This window comes from Perca fluviatilis, chromosome 6 (assembly GCF_010015445.1).
Source record: "Perca fluviatilis chromosome 6, GENO_Pfluv_1.0, whole genome shotgun sequence".
NCBI classification, from domain to species: Eukaryota; Metazoa; Chordata; class Actinopteri; order Perciformes; family Percidae; genus Perca; species Perca fluviatilis.
The window spans coordinates 25,369,533-25,392,121 of record NC_053117.1 but is presented as its reverse complement, the minus strand read 5'-3'; the positions used below and the strand labels follow the sequence as shown (position 1 = coordinate 25,392,121).

Genomic DNA, 22,589 nt, shown 5'->3' with positions numbered 1-22,589 from the left:
AATACACCTTTAACCAAAACTTGATTGTAACCTTAATCTTAAACATGTTGAAATGCTCTATTTCTTCTCTATTCTCTTCAGCTTAGGTACCTTTGCAGAGATGACACTTTATTTATGTACTCAATAAGTCACCCATGTCCATTATTGGGCAAATCCCTTGCCTTGTTGCTAGAGTTTTGACCTCTTCAGTTGATGGAATTCTTGCAAAAAAGTCCACACTCTAAAAGTCTAAAACTCAAAGTAGTTCTCACAACGGTAGAAGTCCAAGAAAACACACACACACACACACACACACACACACACACACACACACACACACACACACACACACACACACACACACACACAATAAATAGTGAAATGACATGGCTTGCAATGGCTACAGCTGTACACACACACCCATATATTCATGCACACACCATGGCACACACTCACGTACACAGAGATGTTTTCGGAGATCAGAATGATAAATCTCCCATTGCACTGTGATGAATTCCCCCTGAATGCTGTACATAGTGTATCCGGACCATGAAATATGGACTGCTAGGATAGGGATCCTCCAGCGTCCATCTCTCACTGCATCAAGAACAGTTATTGCTTTTACTGAACGTGACTCGGCTGCTAAACTCACACGACAGCGGACACACATAAAGCACTGAGCTTGTACATGAAGAAGTTTTTATGTTCATTACCCATACTTTAATATACATCATGTCTCCGTTTATCATGAATAATGTACAGCTGATTACTACCATAAAAATGTATGAAACAGCAGCTGCACATAAGACGACTTGGTACAAGGTCAAATCTCATGTTCATCAATCCCTTCACAAACAAACCCCTCTTGCTATGATTCATAACTTTTTTCTCTTTGTGTGCAACTGTATTTGGGACTTGTTATGCATCCCTCTTTCTAAGAGCATATACTGTATTTGATGTGAAGTAAAATAAATCAACACTATACTCAGTCCAATGCCTGTCTTTTTAAAACTGAATAAACAAGAGGCTTTTTGATAGTCTGAATATGAAAAGAAGCTATCTGATATCTTATCAGGCAGTACTGTTCCTCTGGATTATGCACCTGATGGAAACTGAGTCATGGAATAAGATTCACAATATTAAGGGACTAAACTATTCATGTACTGAATTCATAATCAACTTCCAATATATATATATATATGAGTCTAAGAGGGCTAATGATATTTTATACATATTGAAAAAGCCATGACCTCATCAACTGATGCCAATCTTTTCAATAACTGCCCACATATAATGGTTGAACACAGGACTGCAAAAGAGCATCTGGTTCCACCAAATCACTACATTTCATTCAAGGCTCAAACCAGAGGATGAATTATCAATCACTGCATCTTGTTGCTGAGTTTCTCCGTTGCCAAAGACTTGCCTCTTTCCCTCTATGGATCAAGCCACTTTTGTCTATTTACAATTTCATCAGTTGCTATGTTTGTATGCATCTCACAGCTTAAAAATCGTGTGATTTTATTGCCAGTGCCAAAACAGGAGCCAAAAGGATTTAATACACTGAGCAGCCATTCAAAAAAACAGCCTGAAACAGTGTTGAGCTTTGGACTGCGTTCACAGTAGCCATCTGCAAGCTGCTGCAAACCAAGAACTGAGGCCCACTGGTCTAGAGGCATGATGGCAAAGCTGTGTGATGCTGGCCCTAGAATAAACAAGTCATTTGACTGGACAACCATCATAAAAGCAACTATTGATGTTGCCTATTTTTTTCCCAGCAGCATTGTTCGTTGTTTCGTAGCTCAAGACTTGCTGGGTTGACTGCTGGCTCGCTTTCACATTGATTTCTGAAGTGGTGATTGTCTCCACTGTTTGCCTTAAACAGTTTGTCATTCAACTTTTACTTTATTGATATCCTGTTAGTGACGATGGATCTTTGTGCACTGGCCGTCATTTGTGTGTCCATGTTATTGAATCTCTGTGTCAGGATCAATGGCGGTCATCCGACTCGGTCTAATCTGAGGCAGCCATTCCAGTTATTCAGGGGTCACATACTTTGGGCCATGTGTCAGAATTCCTGTCTGCTTTAAGCAAGTATGCAAGTGTGGGACCGACGCAGCAGGTGACCTCACATATGCACACACAAACACATGCACAACTCACTGCAGACACAATCACAGTCTGTACACCAACAGGCACACCAACACATGTTTGCCATCCCAAAAGTACCTCCATGTGCACACATACGGCCACATATCAGACTCAAGAAATAATTTTTAAATCCATGCGACAACTGGTCGGCATACCAAGCTGGACAACACACACCCACTCTCTCTCTCTCACTTACACACACACACACACACTTTGACGAACACACCCCTCCAATAAACCCTCTGTCTCGTTTCCCTCCCCTACGCCTCAGGCCCCTGACACCCCATGTGGAGCAGGTGGGAGACAGGCAGACCAAAGTCTCTGGCGTCTCACACACACACACACACACACACACACACACACACACACACACACACACACACACACACACACACAGTTTCCTTTTCCACTCTCCACACACCTCCTCTTAATGACCACAGATATGTTAAAAAGCTATGCCACTTAAAGCAGCAGCCTCCCTCCGCCACTTAATTTGACATGCTTGGGAGGAAAACAAAGAAAGACCCCTATTGTGGCTTTTAACAGTATCCAATCAAGCCTGCCAGTCAATTAGCCATGGACGGCACAGAACAAACAGATAAGGATCCATTTTATTACAGTTTTTTTCGATTGCTAAACGACAGTGGGCACAACTGGAGTCACATGTGCAAAACTCTAACTACAGTCTGCACAGCAGCAGTCCATGTGGACCAAACTCTAGTTCATTTTTCATTGCTTGAACACAGTTTTCAAAACTCTACACACTTATCCCATGACTTTATCCACAACGTGCACAACACTGTAGATCTACAGCACTTTGTTCAAATGCTAACACACTGCTGTCAAAACTGTTAACCACACATTCAAAACAGAATAGATTTCAGTCTGGTGCCTATCAAACACTGCTGATTGCAATTTTAGCTGAAAGCCTAAGCAGGTGTCTTGTTTTAGACTAGTTAGTGAACATATATGGTATTTATACAGAGAAAGCTCAGAAAGTCTTTTTTTGTATACAAACACCAAATAAGAATGAAACAATTCTACACTGTACTGTTTGAGAGAAACGGGTAAAAGAGCAAAGATACCAATATGTCCAGGTAAGATGTCTGAGGTTATGTACGCAGCTATAAAAAAAAGTGAAAAACACTATATCTTTACAATAGTAAAACTGTGTTCTTACTGTTTTTCAGAAAGTAATGGAGGTGAAAGCAATAGAAACACCACATTACAGTAATTTGTATTTCGAGATAATGCATACATCCAATGTGATGAACTTGCCACATGATGCTGGAGAGAGGCAGGATTAGTCACACTATTCGTTGGTACTGTTATGTACCTTTAGTTTTTTTCCCCAGTAATTCCATAAATTACTAGAGACAAAATACTTTATTGAAGAAAACTGATGATTTTCATTCCTTCTTGTTTACCTTATGTAAAAATTGGTATGCTATACAATCTATATTTTTTCCTTAAATAAACTGTTGAGTAGTGTCAAGTCACTCAAATTGTTCAAACTGTAAAGATGAAAAAGTTAGTAATTTCTGTATTGGTGTTTTTACCCTCAGTGTGTTCTGAGTGACAGTGTGTGTTATCTCAGTGAGGCCTGTGCATACTGTTTGAGACGTGTGTTAAGAGTTGTGTTGCTTTGAATGAGTTTTGCAGGTGATGTGAACTGTTTAGCTCAGGTGACTGTAGGTAGTGCAGACTGTAGTTTGAGTTTTGCACATGTGACTCCAGTTGTGCCCACTGTCATTTAGCAATCGAAAAAAACTGTAAGACAGTTTCAATGCGGCTGTAACATTATACTGCATATTCAAGACTGCATTGAAGGTAAAACCTGCCTGTTGATGCTTTGGACATGAATGTTTTTACAGATCGGTCACTTTGCCATGAGGTAAAGCAACATGAACATTTCTAAAATAATAATGACAGGAGGGAAGACAAAATCAATATCGGTTTACTCTATGTCTCCAGATGGTGTAATTGAGCTATATTATCTCTGAAAGATGAGTCACACAAAATTAAAGATGTGCAGGGGGAAAACACATTGACGGATAGACAGAAAGCAATAAAGGCAGGTGACAGGCAAGGGAAAAAAACAGCCAGACTGAGAAACAAAGAGTTTTTCAGAATCGATTTGCGAGGGCAACTATGCTGCCAACAAAGAGTCAAAACTTCTGTATTAGTCCTGTATTACTGTTCGACAACACAGAATATGCATAAAGGCTGTCTAGATGGTGCATTTAGACCCTAGATGTGGATTATATCAAGTAGTTTTTTCTTTGAGATTAGTGTTTAATTCATCAGTGGTTTTAATGTGAAATCTTACAGAAAGTACAAGTCCTCTGTGTACGTGAGTGTGCCATGGTGTGTGCATGAATGTGTGTGTGTGTGTGTGTGTGTGTGTGTGTGTGTGTGAGTGTGTGTGTGTGTGTGTGTGTGTGTGTGTGTGTGTGTGTGTGTGTGTGTGTGTGTGTGTGTGTGTGTGCGTGTGTGTGTGTGTGTGTGTGTGTGTGTGTGTGTGTGTGTGTTTGTGTTTGTGTTTGTGTGAGTTTGTACATCTGCCTGTGTCTACAACAAGTCTGCAGGGACATTATATGAGGTAAATGGGGTTTCGGCAGACAGCAAGCAAAATAGAAAACAACATAGTGTATGTACAGTACAGGCCAAAAGTTTGGACACACATTCTCATTCAATGCATTTCCTTTTTATTTTCATGACTATTTACATTGTAGATTCTCACTGAAGGCATCAAAACTATGAATGAACACATATGGAATTATGTACTTAACAAAAAAGTGTGAAATAACTGAAAACATGTCTTATATTTTAGAGTCTTCAAAGTAGCCACCCTTTGCTTTTTTTATTAACAAAGGGAAATAATTCCACTAACCCTGACAAAGCACACCTCTGAAGTGAAAACCATTTCAGGTCACTACCTCATGAAGCTCATTGAGAGAACACCAAGGGTTTGCAGAGTTATCAAAAAAAGCAAAGGGTGGCTACTTTGAGGAATCTAAAATATAAGACATGTTTTCAGTTATTTCACACTTTTTTGTTAAGTACATAATTCCATGTGTGTTCATTCATAGTTTTGATTCAGTGAGAATCTACAATGTAAATAGTCATGAAAATAAAGAAACACTTTGAATGAGAAGGTGTGTCCAAACTTTTGGCCTGTACTGTATGTTAAAACATGATCACATGTTCACAATACTAAACTGCCAACAATTGATGAGAATCATTCATAGCTGAAATTTTAATCAGCATCTGTAGTATGAGAGTGGATGATGGAGGATTCAATAATCCTGGTGGAACCACACTTGCCCAATTTAATTAATCATAAACTATATTCACCCACCTGGCAGCGATGTATAACGTCTTGTTCATGATCATGATGAGCTGGATGTCCAGTTTGTGCCGCTGCGTGTTGTTCCTGCCAGGTTTGTGTCCTACAAACACTGGATACTGTTTTGTGTCTGCAAGGAGAGGACGAAAATGAATCCCTGCGTGTGTTACATTTATATCACCAGTAATCGTAATAACAACACTTTGTTAAAATGTCTCATGGGTTGTAGGTCAAATGTGTCTTAGCTGGATGAGAATACGCCACCACATTTGCTGGCTGAGCTCCTCCTGTGGCCATACGTTGCAGGCCAATACTGTGCTGCACTGTACCATGCAATCATTCTATTGTTAGTGGCTTTGGATGAAAGCGCTTGGTCTGAACCATTCTGATCGAGGAGCAGGTCTATGTGAGGCTAGCTGGCTTCCCTCTCAGCTCTCCTGGCCAGCAGTGTTAGGTACAGCATTAGGCCAAGAGAGAGAAGGACAAGGCAGGACAGAGGGAGAAACAGATAGAAACAGCGGAAACAATGACCGTATATTTGTAGCCTGCAACAGCGTTTACACTATCACACACAGCATTAGAAGCCCAACAGAAAAATAGCGGATTATCCTTTGATGTGGGGTGGGCTCCGTTTCAAATGTTGCTTTAAGTCCTTCATTTTAGTGTGTGTAGAGGGCCTATCCTTGGGTGGCAAATTACACTCCATGCTTCCGAAATACATTCATGTAGAGGGAGGTGGGGGTTGCAGAGGAAGCAAGGGTTGAGAGGGATGTGAAAAGAAAAAAAAAAAAGAAAGAGAAAGAGAGATGGGGGGTTAAAAAAAGAAAAAGAAAAAGAGGGGGAAAAAGGGGGGGGGGAAGAAGGAAGGAGAAAAGAGGAAGAGAACAAAGGGAAGAGGGGAGGGGGGGGGTAAAAGGGAAAAGAAAGAGGAGAGGAGAAAAAAGGGAGAGGGGGAAGGAAGGAGGAGAAAAGGTGTAGAATGTGTACAAAAAAAAAAAAAAGAAAGAAAGAAAGAAAGAAAGAAAGAAAGAAAGAAAGAAAGAAAGAAAGAAAGAAAGAAAGAAAGAAAGAAAGAAAGAAAGATATACTTACAGTTGCCGTGTGAGATGCTAATAGGCTCGCTGTCTTCGGGGAAGCCCGCCCCGGCTATTTGCAGTAGCGTGAAGTAGAGTAACAAGGCCTCTGACCTCATGATCGCACCAACACTACTGCTGCTGCTGCTGCTGCTGCTGCTGCTGCTGCTGCTGGTCCTCTGCTACAGATTTACTCAGCCTGCACAGAGGACGAGAAGGAGGAGATAGAGAGGGATGAAGGAAAAAAGATGGGGGAAGGCATGGAGGAAAAAAAAGACAGAAAAAAAACTAAGTTTGTTAAACAAATCTGTTTTCACCTGACTGCCTCCTCAATTACTTTCCCTCTGCGGTTTCTGCGTTTCTTTGTATGAAACAAAGAAACGCAGAAGCCGGGGGGAGCGAGGAGGGGAAGAAAAAGAAAGGAGTTAGCCAAACAAATTCAAGTCCACCTGAATTAGCTGTTTGTGCATTTTGCACGGCATGTTGCAATCTGTCAGAGATATATTTATTTGTGGATTTTCGATGACTCAAGTGAGCTGCGTTGCAAGCAAAACAAAATTAATTGGATTAGGGTGGTAATATGCATCATATATCGAAGTCAGGCAGAGAAGATCTCTCTTCCTCTCTCTCCCTGTGTGTGACAGGGTCTTAGTGAAGTGGGAGAGCTCTTGTTGAGATTAGCCTGCTATAAAGTATCAGCAGTACCTGGAGATGGGGCTGGATGATGTGGCAAGTACCTAATTTCCCACTTGTCAGTCTCCTACAAGGGTAGCAATCCCACATCCTAACTCCTACAGGCCAGTGACTACCGCGGCGAAATACAGTAGGTGCATCAGTATGGCTATTAAACTCTCCAATTTACCACAGCATTGGTTTACCACCTGCAGGCTTGTACTTTCCTTTCTTTTCTCTTCATCTCATTTCTCATTGCACTTGGTCTACCTTTAACACCAACTGTTGACTCTCTATTCTCACTCAATAAGCAATAACGACTGCCCATTTCCTGGAAGAGAAACACCTGGATGTTTTTTTTCTTGATTATTAACCTTTACATTAAATAAAACACAATGTCCTCAACAAGCTATTTTTTAAACATGAGCCAACTGAAGTGGATTTTATAGGAGATGCCCTAAATTGTGTTGATAGAATGTCTTCATTACACAAACCATGGCAACTGAGCTTATTCTACTGCAGTTTGTGGCAACAAATTACACCCATAAATCATCCAAGACAATTATTGCGTCTGTAATCTAATCAAGAATAAAGCATTTAATTTGCATAAAGCACGTTCTTCCTTTTTTTCTTAGCTGAAGCTGCAGGGATGTTGCAGGGTAGATAGAGCAAGGGATGCTTCTGGGATGAAGAATTGAATAAAATTGTCAATTTCATTTGCTTTAGTCTGATAAAAGTTGTTTATCCCACGCTGTATTTTCTTTCGCTATTGTATGTCCGAGGGGGGAACGAACAGGGGGGAGCAAGGAAAAGGGAGAGAGAGGGGGAATTACTTTCTCTTTTCTTTGTCATCTCTCTCTCTCTCTCTCTCTCTCTCTCTCTCTCTCTCTCTCTCTCTCTCTGTCTCTCTCCATGCTCCTGTGAATCTCATTCAGGAGAGGAATGAAAACACTATTCACTGGGAGAATCACTTTAACACTGAGGAGAATACCAATACTAAAGCCTGGATACGACCTCGATCTCACAAGCCGCTCTGTTCTCCTCCCTCCTTCCTTACTCCTTGGCCTACTCCTCTTATTCTTACACTGTTTTATTTTTTGTACTGCCCTCTATATTTTATGAAGAGAAAAAAACTAAAATGGATTTCCCCTCACCTTTATCATGCAGCGAAGGTTGACCGAGCGGCCGAGCGACGCTGTGTATTCCAACTTTCTACATATTAGAAATAACAATTGGCTTTTTCTTTTCTCTATGCAGTACAGTGAACCTCTGCGGAGGACGGAAATGTGTTTTTCTCCTGAACCTTGACCCGGAAGTCCTCCAGTAATTGACTGATTGATGAGCAGGAAGTGGCATGAGGCAGAGAGGTTAGCCCTGAGGGAGCTAACACAGTGAATGACGGAGAGAGGTTGCACTGAGACAGAAAACCTATCCGTAAAAATGTGATCCGGCTCTGTACTAGAGTCTAAAATGGGAATATTTAAGACAGGACTTGTTTATGTCAGCATCAAAAACTATAACAGTTAAATGTAGATGCTGTAGTATCATTGAAATGAATCTCATAGGGATTAATGTTACTCCAGACATTTATCTTGCACATGCTGAGAAATGCTGCTGCAGGCGAGGCACATCCTCCATCTATATCAATGTGGTGTAATAGAACGCTAAAAACTGTTAGCCAAACCATCTCACACTGCCTCCTGTAATACACAAAATAAATTGAGCACAAAATTACTTAAGTGAAACCCCTAAGTCTTCCAGTGGCCATTTTGTTACCAGCTGCCACACATGGGTAACAGGAGGAAGCGAGACAGAGTCAGTCTTTACTGAATTAGGCTCTTTTTGTGGAAAAGCAAATTACTTCCTTGTGTGTTGAATCCTGATCTAAAATGCTACTTTTTGTACAGCACTGCAGACTGTATGTTCAAACACACACACACACACAGACACACACACCACACTTGCGCAGGTGGAAGTGTGTGTGGATTTCCTCTCTTGTAAAAGCTCTCCTTATAAAAAGCAACCAAAGAAAAGATATAAAGAGTAACAGTGGAGCCCTGTGCCTCCTCCTCGGGCTTTTAATAGATAACATTTTTGAAAACCTTAGCTGCTATTCCCTTACACCTCCCTGACACTCTCAGTGATAAAGTAGCTAGTTGTGTGTGTGTGTGTGTGTGTGTGTGTGTGTGTGTGTGTGTGTGTGTGTGTGTGTGTGTGTGTGTGTGTGTGTGTGTGTGTGTGTGTGTGTGTGTTGTGTGTGTTGGTGTGCAAAGCAAAAAGGGTAGAGTTAATCAAGCTGGATGCTGGCAGGAGGCCACCAGCAGGTAATAAAAGCACAAGGACCCCCCAGAATCCCTCTACATACCCACGCCATCTTATGAATAACTATACACACACGCACACTCTCACTCACACACACATACAAATTCATACTCCTCAGTCATCTCGTATTCTTGCAAGAAGAAAATGCACACAGCTAAGATCAGAAAAAAACATGAAGAAAACACATAAAGTCAAACTATATTAGCAATAAACAATCCATACAACTCAAAGCAGACAATCAATCAAGTACACACACACAGACAGACAGTCACTTAGCCAATTTCTCTACCCAGACGGAGCAACCCCATGGGGGCAATCGCCCAAAACTGCATTACCCTTAACAATAAACACATTTTCAGGCCTAATGATGTTATTACTGCTGTAGCATCAACATGTTAGCTATGGGTGGTGGGAGCTTAAACATACACACAATAACACACATTTATTAGAGCAACAAGGTCAGCAACTTTGGGCTTCAGATGAGGAAAAGGAAGGAAATGTTACCAACATTTATTTTGTCTAGTTAAGTGTGCGAACGAACACAAAACACGGCTTCAGACACACATAATCAAGCCACGTTGAGCAGAGTTTCCCAACATACACATGCACATGAACATTCACACACATGCACGCACGAATGCACGCACGCACACACACACACACACACACACACACACACACACACACACACACACACACACACACACACACACACACACACACACACACACAACAAGTTAATCTTAAGAAGGTCCCAGCCTTTCATTTCCTGATGGCCCCTACTGTGTAAGCCATCAGAGTGCGCGATGAAGTGAGAGACTGCAATTTATTTACATCAGAGCAGACCTGTTGATGATAGACTGATGCTTCCAAGAAAAGCGACAGCATCAGTTGTTTAAGGAAATGCCCTAAAAACAACACATGTTTATGCTCAAGTGACAAAGCCCTCTAACGGCTTTGTATGCCAGGCGGAAAGGAGGAAGTAGTGTGACGTTGTTACAGAGCCACAAAGACCGCCTAGGAAGGTGCTCGGGATGGATGGATGCGTCAACAAAAAGACTTCAGACTTTAACACAAGAGACAGCTGTTTTTTCCTTAACCCTAACAAATTATTTTTTTTGTCCTAACCTAACCAAACCTTAATCATAAAATCAGATAACTATTTTTTTTTTCAAATGATAATTGAATGAATTACAAACAACTTGGAGGAATTATTTTTCATAACTTATAACAATGCTCGTGCTCTGTTACAAGTCTACTTGTGCCCTGTCTTTTGTTGTCTGTTGTCTGTCCTGTCCCTTGTCTGTCTTAAATGTTCTACTTTAAGTAGTAATTACACTTTATATATAGTCTATAATGTGTGTGCACTAAATGTAGCCTGTCTCAAATGTCATTTTTATATATTTTAAATGTAACAGCATGCTCAGCGTGTAACACCACTTGATCCATGGTGATTGTGTTTTGCATAGGTTCAGGAATTTTGTGTAGTAATAAATGTCTTGGTGGAACAAAATTATGAGGAAACACATTTGTCCCTGTTTCTTCTGATGAGCCACAGACATTTCTGTCAAACCAACTATTTCTTTGGTAGAAAGTAGTTCCAAAAAGAACAGTTCACAACATGTTCTGTGTACGAGCAAGATATTGTTTCTGGATGTTTTTTTAAAGTCATTTTTTGTAATCCTGTGAGCAATTCGAGTCATCGGCATTGTGTTGGGTGGATGCTCAAGAAAACTCAGTGAGGGACAGCTCAAAACCAACCCTTTAAACATAAATAAAATTACTAAAAAGCATTTCTGAGAGAGAAGAGTAGTAAGCCTATGTGTTGCTTTTCCAGGTCCTTTTCATGATTGCTGGAACTGAATGTAAGTGTTTTACAGGTGGATGAATAACAGCGGGGGAATGCCAGCAACTTTAGAAGTTTCTGCTGTGTGACAATCTCACAGCATTGCAGAGCAAAAACAGACCTTACACACGGGTGTGAACACAACACCCGCAACACCAGACCGCACTAAAAGTGTACACTTTTACAACTCAGCCACATAAATACCATAGTGCTCAAACTAACAGAGCTTCAGACCACCGTCCATAGTAACATATGTCCACAGGCAGGGTGGAGGTAATAGTGTTTTGGGTGAGGTGTAAAAGTAAAAGAGAAGAAGAAGAAGAAGAGACAGCTAGAAAGACAGCCAGGTAATAATAATGCATTGATCCACATATGGGATAAAAAATGGAACACATCCAACCACCTAAGGCTCCCAAATGGGGAGGATCCTCTGGCAGGTGTTTACACTTGTCAGCCCTGGCCTGATAAATCAGAGAGAAAAGACAGGAGGAGCTGTCTGCTTGAACCCAGGGGGCCATGATAAGAGGAGGGAATGGAGTGGGAGCAAGAGGGAGGAACCCGCCTGTCTTTTTTGAGAACAAGAGCCAAACTAGCATCCAATATAAGCAAACAAATACAGACCCACACTCACATGCACACTCCCACAAGCAGTCCTTGAGCTATCAATAAGCACACTAGTGTTTTCCTTTTCTTCCCCCCATCTTTCGTCTCTTTGATGTTGCTTTTAAATGAATATCTGTATGGAGGCAATCCATCATGGTTTGATTATTAAAAGACAATGAAGTGGACATGAATAAGGCACCCTGTAGCTGTAGCCCCTTCATTGAAACAGAAGCCCAAATGCAAGTACGTCTCTCTTTAAAGAGGTGAAGGATTGCTTCTGGAAGCGGGCCAAAGACGACTCAAAAAGACGAGAGGGAACGAGGGACAGAAGAACAGTGAGTGAACAGAGGCAAAGCGCCAACTTAGAAGAACATGTACAGCAACCTAACAAAGAGATTCAGTGACTAGAGATAAGCTGCTATCTTTATAACTCTGCCTCTGTGATCTAAAAACCATTAGGCCTGGACATGCCTCTGTGCTTCTTAATCATTGAAAACAATTATCTGTCGCAAAGCAATGGATATCCTTTTTCTGGATGTATTGAGGACACTCTTTGTAGCAAATTACCATAGATTTAGAAATACGGAGAATAAAAAGTCAAATGTACAAGGAGAGGAAAGGAAATGAAAAGAAAATTGAAGACGGGAAAGATGAGGGAAGAGGAAAGGAAAGGAACTGAACGGAAAGGAAAAGATAGTAAAGCAGAGACGGGAAGAGGAGGAGAGGTTCATGGGTGTTCTCTGTCTGAGAATGATCCAAAGTAAACTGACATCACACCAACCCTGCCACCAGCAGAAATCAACCAAGGAGAAAGATGAGAGGAGATAACTACCTACGACTCACTACATTGTTCTTAAAAGTAGGTCAAAAACTTGTTAGGCTGCTGGGGCAGCGACGAACTCCCAAAACTCTGGAGAAACTCTAACAGTTAAAAGGTTTAGCTTTTCTGCTTGACTCTGTGGGTGTCTCACCCTCTCTTCCCCCCTCTTTTTGGCCATGCAAGCGCTGTAGCTCTAGGTGAGGCAATGTTGGTCAGTCAATCGGTAGATCCAGTATTTTGAACAAGACTGAAACATCTCAACAATTTTCGGATAAATTGCCATAGCATTTTGTGCAGAGATTTATGGTCCCCAGAGGATGAACCCTACTGGCTTTGGTTAACCCTGACCTTTCTAATAGAACCAAAATAAAGTTGACATTGTTGTTTTTAGTGACATGTTTCAACAACTCCTGAATGGATTGCCATACAATTTGGTACAGAAATTCACTTTGGTGATCCTTTAACTTTCCATCTGACGCCAGGATCAGGTCAAGCCATTTGTGCTCTATGTTCCCTCACTACCTCTTTAAGACTTCATGAAAATGTTCGTTATGGTATCACCACCATCACTCATGTTCTTCACTCTCTTCATCCTCCTAAATCTCTTTTCACTTCTCTTAATCTCCCCGAGAATTGCAGCAAAGAAGAAAAAGTGCTCCTTTGATTTGTCTGTGAAAAAGCATTTATGAATCAAAACAAGCCCCCACACCGTGACACACATTCAACCACACACACACAAACACAAAGCCCAACTCACATCACACACACAACTGTTGCTTAAGAGATTGACCCCAAAAAGGGAACGAGGTTACATTTAAATATCAGAACCTTTTCCAGGCCTGTCAATCATCGCTCGCGATGATACAAGCGGGGAAATTTAATCAATCTGGATGCAGTTGATACAAAGCTGTGTGGGCTAAGAGAAAATTGCTGCTGATAAGGACATTGCTTGGTAACACATGGCCTTGTCTCTTTTTATCCAATTATCTCTTTGGTCTGATGCTACAGTACTCTGCCTTTCTCATTGTTTGACATAATCACCCTGTCTATCCCTTTTCTCTTTATTTACCTAGTAACATAAGTGTCAATCCATACAGGAGCTGGTCATTTTGCGTAAAGATCATTCATCTAGAGTTTGACCCTGGTCAATGGAGCAGAAGGAGCTGGAGGATACAAACTGAGACACAGTGTTTCTCCTGAGGTGCAGCAGAGACAAAATAGCAGTAAAAAAAAAAAAAAAAGAAGGCAGAATGTCACTGAGCTAAATGCCACATTAACTCCACAGAGAGAGCTGGTGGAATGAATAAAGCTCAGCACCCTGTGGAGCAGTGATGGGGGTGTTGAAACTGTCACACGGCATAATGCACATTTTACTTGGAAACTCACTTTATGAAGGCCGACTGTAGGGTGCCTTCAGGCTATGCTGCTCCATGCCATGCTATGCTTAGTCATGATACAAACCTGGGACTCCCAGCCTGTAAGGTTGGTGAGTCAAGTAATGCTTTAAATTAGGCTGCCTGGGGTTGTAAACAGGTAACAATATGGTTAGAAATGTGTGTCCAATACAGGAGGAATTAAATTTAGCAGCAGATAAGACTTCAAGGGGTTAAGCACATCCTCCTCAGGCTCTCGTCCTCAGTAAACATCAGCTAAGCCATCAGCTGGGAGAAGCATAACAGAGAAATCTGCTCCTGTGGGTCTCTGGTTAAGTATTTCCAAATCCAAAATGCATGAGCCCTAAAATGATTTTTTGTGTAATTTCAAGAAGGGAAGAAAAAACTGTCTCGCTGACGGGAGGAGGGGAAAGCTTGATAGACTTGCAGCAATTCATGCATAAGTAGTACTTTGAGTCATAGCAGACATTCGATTGCTAGAGGAGTATGGGAGAAGTAGCTCAGGGACACTGTGTTCCTGGGGTAGTATTCCCACAAATAAAAGAATCAATAAAACAATAGCTGGCTGGCTCAAGAGTTACTAATAGTTACAAACCCTTTTCCTCGACAGACCTGGACTGTAAATGAGAAAAGTCTCAAAGTCAATATTCAACGGCAGCTCACTAAGTAGTTTTTACTATGGATATTATAGGCTCAAGGAGAGTTGGATGAAATAAATGGAATTTTTTATCGTTGCTGAACCTTGACTAAGTAGCCATAAAGTTGTAATAAATACAGCATGTATATGAAGGCATGAAAAGCATATGAATCAGTATCTGTAACCGACATGACCTCTTCTTGGACAGAGGCAAAGACTTTGATGATAAAATAGCACCTGCATTTAACCTTGTATAGCAATTCAACTCGGTGGCAGAAATGTCAAGACATCTAGTAAAAAAGTATAAATGCCTCCAAGAATGTATATATATATATATATATATATGTATATAAGTGCTGTCAAACGATTAAAATATTTAATCGCAATTAATCACATTAATGTCATAGTTAACTTGCAATTAATCACACATTTTTATCTATTCTAAATGTCAATTGATTTCTTTTTGTCCCATTATTTTTTTTCTCAATTTAATGCTCTTATCAACATGGAAAAATGGATCGGATCGCTTTGTGCTTTTGTTGCCCGGCTTTGACGAGGGAGCGGAGAATTCGCATCAGCTGTGTGCTTGGCCATCAAGTGGTAGCCTATTTCAGACTGGACGTGCTGCAATGATAACTCAGTTCACAACTATAAAACACAGATCACCTTGGTCTTGTCAATGGAACCATTTGGCAACTTTTTAAAAGTAAACTTTCCATTCAGAATCTTATTGGCATCCATTTCAGCGTCTTCCACTCAAAACATAACATTAGCCTACTACCTGTTGTTTTTTTTCCGGTCAAGCTAGATCCAGTGTGGAGTTTTTCTAACGTTACTAGTTGTTGCAACAGCATGTGAAAAAAACTACAAAGTTTGCTAGGCCAAAAAGAATGTTAATTTCACAATAAAAAAATTGACATCGTTAAAATGGGTTTGCGTTAACGCCGTTAATAACACGTTTAACTAACAGCACTAATATATATATATACACAAACTACATTCCTTAGCATATGCTTTAACACTCAACTTATGCAGCTGTTTTTGTTATGTTATTTTTTTTCTCTCCATGCACCTATACTGGAAAAGCAGACACAGGATATAAGCGAGTGGCCTGCAGGGACTGAATAAGAAGTGTGATGGTTTTCTGTCATTGTATCCATCTGGTGCAGTTTTCACATCTCACAGCCTCCTGCGTCTTCATAATAGGTGTGCTTCAGAGTTTTACAAGGTGTGATACAATCTCTATCTGTGCCTCATTGTGTACCTAATGCAATCCTCACTCTGCTGCTGTTCAGCAAGCTTTGCAGAGCATTGTGCTGCTTTTCAACAATCCATCAATCATGCATTTTTAGTAACTGCACGATTAGTAATGTAATGCTGCAAACAGAAAGGAGCCTACTGGAGACATTAGCATACCCATATCAGTTATACGTCCTTGTGACCAAAGAAAGAAGTAAAAGCTATAAAAATGCCATGTTACCTCGTGAATAATGCTGCTCGATAACACAAAATACCATGTGCATCTGTTTCAGTCATAAAACCTGCAAATGTAGCATGATTTCATTTGCTGTTTCACCATCACAGAAAATCATTTCAGCTCTGTTAATGGCATTTTCTTTTTGAGATCCCAGTTTATTTGATGCAGGTTCCATTATGCTAAGTGATTGAGTCTGTGTCCTAGCTGATAACTGGCTAGCTGGCCTTCCATTCCACAGCAACAGCCTATCAGATCTGACTGAGCATGATGCTAATCTCTATTAAGGTAATGTGCTGACCACGGGTGAGGGGAGAGCAGAGTGCACCACGAGCACACACTTTCTTAGTCTCTCTCTCTCTCTCTCTCTCTCTCTCTCTCTCTCTCTCTCTCTCTCTCTCTCTATCTATCTATCTATCTCTCTTATTGTCTGTTTCTGTTCCTTATTCACTTTTCTGTACATCACATTTTCTCTTTATCTTCCTTTCCCTCCTTCCCTCAGTTCCCATGCCCTCCCTGCAACTAAACACCACATACATCTTCAGAATGGAATAAAACCTCATCCCACAGACTCCGTTTCTCTCCATTTCCCTCTATGACAGGAAATATATATATTTATAATGGAGGATGAAATAAACTAAATACAATTATGTTATGTGGTGGCCCTTGATATTCTGATACTGATAACAGAGTATCTTGTTTTCTGTTAGTGCATCATATCCAATAGCATTATGAATCATCTCTGATAAACCAGGACATTCAATCCTGCTGCTGCTGCTGCAAAAGGCCACAGTCACTGACTGACAACACATTGTACCACAAACAGCTGTTGTATTGCCAATGTACAGAATGAATCTGTCTGAATGTTGTTATCTCTACGGACCATATTGTAGTAGTGATGTAGCTTGCATCCAGCTCTAAACTAATGTACAAGATGATGCTCTAGCGGGCAGAACATTGAGACCCGCCACAAAATGTATGAAAAGAAAATGTAGTACACAATGTTGCATAGCCTACTGCAAGTAAATGTTGTCAGTCTGCCGCAGAGTGGTAATTGTCATTACCATTACCGTTATGTCACAAGATGAAGTAACACAGCACAAAAAGCGCAGTGTTCAACATGGGAAATACTATTAAAGGCTGGTTTAACTGCCAATAAATTACACTGCATTAGGAAAGATGGCGAGAGATGAGAGGAAGGAAGAAACAGAAGTAAGTTGAGGGAAGAGATTTAAAAGAAAGAAGATGGTTTCAAAGACACATAACAGAAGTGATATAAGCATGTAATCCCTCAGGAAACCAATGTCTCTGTCTCTAAACTTGATTAGAGCCAAGCCAATCAGTGCAATTAGACTAGTTGTGTCACTACACCCACACTGCTGTTGACTAGCATGCCTGTTGCTAGCTAGCTGTAAGACACTTCTCATGGCAACATGACAACATGACAAGGACTAGCTACAATCAAACCCCCACTTAGTGATAGCATGAGGTCATTTTTAATGGAAAATAGTAACATTTAAATCCTTCCTTGTCTTAGATCCTAAAGTAAACTCCAGCAAAATGTATTTCCCTAACTGTTATTATCCAAAAAGTCAGTTAATCTATTAAAATTAAAGCAATTTATGGCCATGCCATAAAATCTATATGCAAGATGTTGAATGCATTACCTACAAAGCCTACTAAGTAGTGTAGGCTAATTATGCATTAACAATTAACTATGAGCCTGGAAACTAAATCCATTTAGGTGTGTATGTACGTGGGGCTGGATTATTAGTTAACCTCAGTTAACTCAAGATGTGTTTATGGCTGCTGTGCATAAAGCACTTTGGGTCGCGTATGAGCTCATTTCCCAACAAGTAACAATGCAACAACAAGTTATAAATAGAACGTGATGTTTTCTAATGTCAAAGAAGTCATTTGCATGACTGGCACTGAAGCATAAGTAAAGAAACATTGAATGCCAGGTTTATGTAATGAGCTGTACGAATACTGGTGCCACAAGACAGGTGCATTCTTTATAATGAGAACACAAAATCAATACAGGGAAGCAGCTCTGCAGAACCACCAGTTCATTTATGCAGGAGTGTAAAAGACAGCCTCGGGATAAAAGTGAATCGAGTAAAAAATATTATGTGATCAGCATAGGGAAAAGAACTACAATTCTCTTGCTGTACGTGCTGTTTTTGCCTAATGTAAGTGATGTCATGGTAATGCAAGTGCCCATAGCACTTTAAACGCTTGGCTGGTTAGGTAGCATGAGCGAAAAGTACACATGCTAATTGTAAATGTAACAGCGTGTGACAACTAAAAATACTTGCTGTTTTCTTAAGGGCGGCCTTTTGAAACAGAGGAAAGTTGGCTTTGACCTCTCTTTGACACAAAGAGAGGTTTTATAAGAGAAAATAAAATTAGGAAAGATGGAGATAAGACATACGAAAACAAAGGGAACCTGACCTTGTGTTTGTTTAACAGCTGTTTGAGACTCCCGTTTCTCATATGCACAGCAATTATGCTGTAATTACAGTGTATGGTTTCAGTGAGAAGAGCGTTCAAAATCACGTACTAACTGGTGGAGAACAGTATGAAATTACATCCAAATCACCTCATTTTGATATCATAAGTTTCAGAATACTGTAGAACCTAACTGGCATTGGTGTTGGAATGTATTTCAAGTGTCAGTTGAGACTTTTACAAGCTACAAGATCCTTCTCAGCATCTCACTCGCTCAACTCTGCCCTTCCACAGGAAGATGTAGACCCTATATATTGCAGTCTCTGCCTCCCGTCACAAATTTCAGCAAAGCACAGATGACGGTTCTCCGATAAGTAATTTTCCATGCTGTGTAACAGCGTCTTTGTGATCGCTAACTTCTTATATCAGCTGTGTCATGCAATTTTTCTAATGGAAATGTTGCATTAATTCGGTGGCTAGGGCTATTCATCATGGCTATAAATTTCCCTCGTGGGGGTCTGAGCTGAGCAGAACCAGGCCAGGCCGGGTTAGCTTTCAAGGAAGAGGCAACAAATAAAAGGGCTTTGTTTGGAGTGTTTAATGCTTACTGCTTTCTTCTTCTCCTGAGAGGACAAAGAAATTAAAAGATGGAAAACTAAAACTTTTGCTGTCTCTGGAAAACAAAAGACTACTGCAAGCTCCAATGTTTTGGAAATTTTATACTACAACTTCAATTCAAAAAATACTTGCTCAATTGAATAGGTTTTGGGAATTCTACAGTCATTGGATAAACCTTTTTAACCACATATTTACGTTCAAATCAACTGCTATCATGTTAAAACCAGGTTAAATTCTGTGACACAATGTAATGATGTTACCCAACAATGCTGAAACAACAGATACATCATAATCCATTCAAAATAGTTCAACAAAGAAAATGGAACATTGGAATTAGTATAATTTCCAGAGTGCAAATGAGCTGTGAACTGGCAGGAAAACATGTTTACCGTTTGTGATAACACTGCAGTTGCTGAAAACTTGCAATCTGGAAGGTGGAGGATACAATTATTCTTTCTTATCTATATTCTCTTTTTCACACCATAACTCACTAAGTGTTGTTCCTCTCAAGTGATAAAAGCTTTAACAGCCTCCCATTTCACGCTTACAAATCCTGATTACTTTTTGTTTTTGGAAAAACTTTTTATTTCAGCCACTTGCCAGCAGACAGAGAATTTATAAGAATAAACGACACACACGATGCTTCTGCTAAAATCTCAGTTCCTCTGGCTTTCATCTTTAGCCTTTAACCCTCTAATCTCTTCCATTACCCCACTCAGGCAACATGTAAATATCTGCATTTACTACTTCCTGTCAGCATAAGGACAGAGGAGGGAAAATAAGAAGCGAAGGGAGCCAGACGGAAGGTGGCGAGAGCCTCAGCCCTGACCCATTGTTCTCAGTCTGAGTGATAATGAAGGATGGAGTGTGAAGAAAAGAGACTGCAGTGATGGGTTGTTGCGCGATCCAGCATGTGGCTGTATGTGCTTGCCCTTGCAGGTGTTGTGTTACAGTCAGCCGGTCAGATGGTGGGCGTGTGCGTTTACCTGCAGCTCCCAGGCTTTACACAGTGGAAACACAGAGGGAACCCGAAGCCTGTCAAGCCCACTCACCATGATGTTAAGCTAATGCCAAGATTGCTGCTTCCTTTCAATCAAAACCCTGAAAAAAAATCTAGCTAGTTCCCTTTCTACCTGCCTCTTTGTCTTTCTCTTTGTCTGTCTCCTGTTCTGTCTGGTTGACTGGCTGCCAGACAACAAAAGTACAGTACATCAGGTATAAAAACGATTTAAACTGGCTTCTCTTCATTATACGCTCTCGCAGTTCATGAAAGGCAAGGCAATTTATTTATATAGCACAATTCAGACACAAAGGCAATTCAAAGTGCTTTACATAAGCATAAACACAATCAAATAGAACATTAACAATCATAAAAACAAAAACAATACAAACAATAACAAAAAAGCCAGTAGTTTTGAAAGACTTTAGAAGAAGAGTAGGAATGACTATATCTAAATGACCTCAGGGAAAGCAATGGCAAATAAAAAACTTTTAAGCCTTGACTTAAAAGAACACAGGGTTGTGGCAAGTGTTCAGAAAGTGTATACCAGATCTGTGGTGCATAGAAACTAAAAGCTGCTTCTGCATGTTTGGTTCTGACCCTGGGGATAGTGAGCAAGCCTGACAGTGGAAAGATCTAAAGAGGGAGTTTAAAGAAAAGTTAGGGAATGGTTGCTGAAGTGTGCTAGAGAATAGAGCTGAAGATCTTTGCCCGAACCCGACGGGACCCGACGGGACCCGACGGGACCCGACGGGTTCGGGCTTAATTTCTATTATTTTTCACGGGCTCGGACCGGGCTCGGGCTTGCGCTTCGGGCTGCATGGTATATGCAGCTGATGCGTTTCGATTAGCGTGAAAATGGATCCTGAGGAGGTGAAACGGAGGCTGGTCTCTGGAGGACTTAATTAATTTCTATGTTCCAACTTCCAAGTGGCCTATAGCCTCCGTTATTCATGAATAAATGATGTTAAAAAATGTATAAATGACTCATTTTTTACGAAAGACAAAGGAGCTTTGTGCGTGCGGCGCAGTCTCTTTTTCTTTCTCTCCCTTTTCCGCCAAGTGAATGCGTGTGCCGCCCGCTTCAGCGGTCTGGCAATCTTCGGGCCGAACTCTGTCGGGCTCGGGCGTTTTCGGCCGTACTTTTAAGGCCCGATTACAGCTCTACTAGAGAAGGAGTAGACTTAAGAGAGAGAAACAAGCAGTAATGAAAGTTGCCTTTTTGGGTTAAGCAGACACATCTATCATAACTGTTTATCATGTCAGTCCACTTTTTAGGAGAGTTTGATGAATCACGTGGAGGGAGGCCCATTTTCTGTCTGAAACACTTTGGTATTTGAAAGGGACAAAAGAACTCTTTCTTAAACCTAAATGATTTAGAGCCAGAAGACATTGATACATGACCGCAGCAGCAGGTCTGTACACCTTTATTTTGCAGTACAGTACATTCTTTTATAGATGACTGATGATTGCTTGTTTTGTTGAATATCAGTACCAAATTTCCTGGCAATCCATCACAGTTTTTGAGACAACAAAACTACAAATGTCCAGCTCGTGGTGGAGCTACATAAAAAGTCTGAGGATCTTCAAAATTATTTTTGAATATTCCTCCAGGGAACATACATGTTTGTACAAAATGTAATGAAAATCCATCCAGTAGTTGTTGAGATATTTCAGTCTGACCAACCGAAGAGCTATTCCACCATGGCTAACAAATAGGAGTGGGAAAATCCACCCATCTCCAGTCTTCATTGGTTGAGAAGATGCAGCAGGCAAGGGACACCATATAGCTATTATTTCTGACACTGGCCTACTGCAAAACTACCATCGTTAGAAAGAGATAATGAAAAGAAACAGAGTACACAAAAGATGTTAGTGCCCGAGAGTTTTCAATTGTTTTGTGACATCCAGAAATTTGAAAACATACATTTGTAGGCAAGCCCAGCAGCCCACGCAGCCTCTGGTACACTGTGTGAATATCTCTTCTTAGCTCGAGAAGCAAGCACTGTTCAGACATACACACTCCTACTTTGTGTACAAAGGTCAGGAGAGCAGTGGCATTTCATCCCTCACTGCGGCGATGTATACATGAGCTAACAGCCAGCAAATTTAACTTCCATTTCCTCAGTGATTTGTTGCATGACTGTATATCAGGGCAAGCATTTGTGCATTTGAATGCATATTCCTGTGTGTGTGTGTG

The 22,589-nt window shown here is 40.7% G+C and overlaps 1 protein-coding gene across 3 annotated transcripts in view; it reads right to left on the bottom strand.

Moving 5' to 3' along the window:
• sema6a (sema domain, transmembrane domain (TM), and cytoplasmic domain, (semaphorin) 6A) overlaps positions 1 to 22,589 on the bottom strand; it is a 109,117-nt gene that overhangs the window by 53,019 nt on the left and 33,509 nt on the right. For all 3 annotated transcript variants that reach the window (XM_039803025.1, XM_039803026.1, XM_039803027.1), the window contains exons 2-3: positions 6,572 to 6,751; positions 5,492 to 5,609 (exon numbers count right to left, since the gene is read on the bottom strand). In XM_039803025.1, coding sequence (XP_039658959.1) covers positions 5,492 to 5,609; positions 6,572 to 6,671 — 218 coding nt within the window. In that variant the 5' untranslated portion in view covers positions 6,672 to 6,751. The remainder of the gene's footprint in view (positions 1 to 5,491; positions 5,610 to 6,571; positions 6,752 to 22,589) is intronic.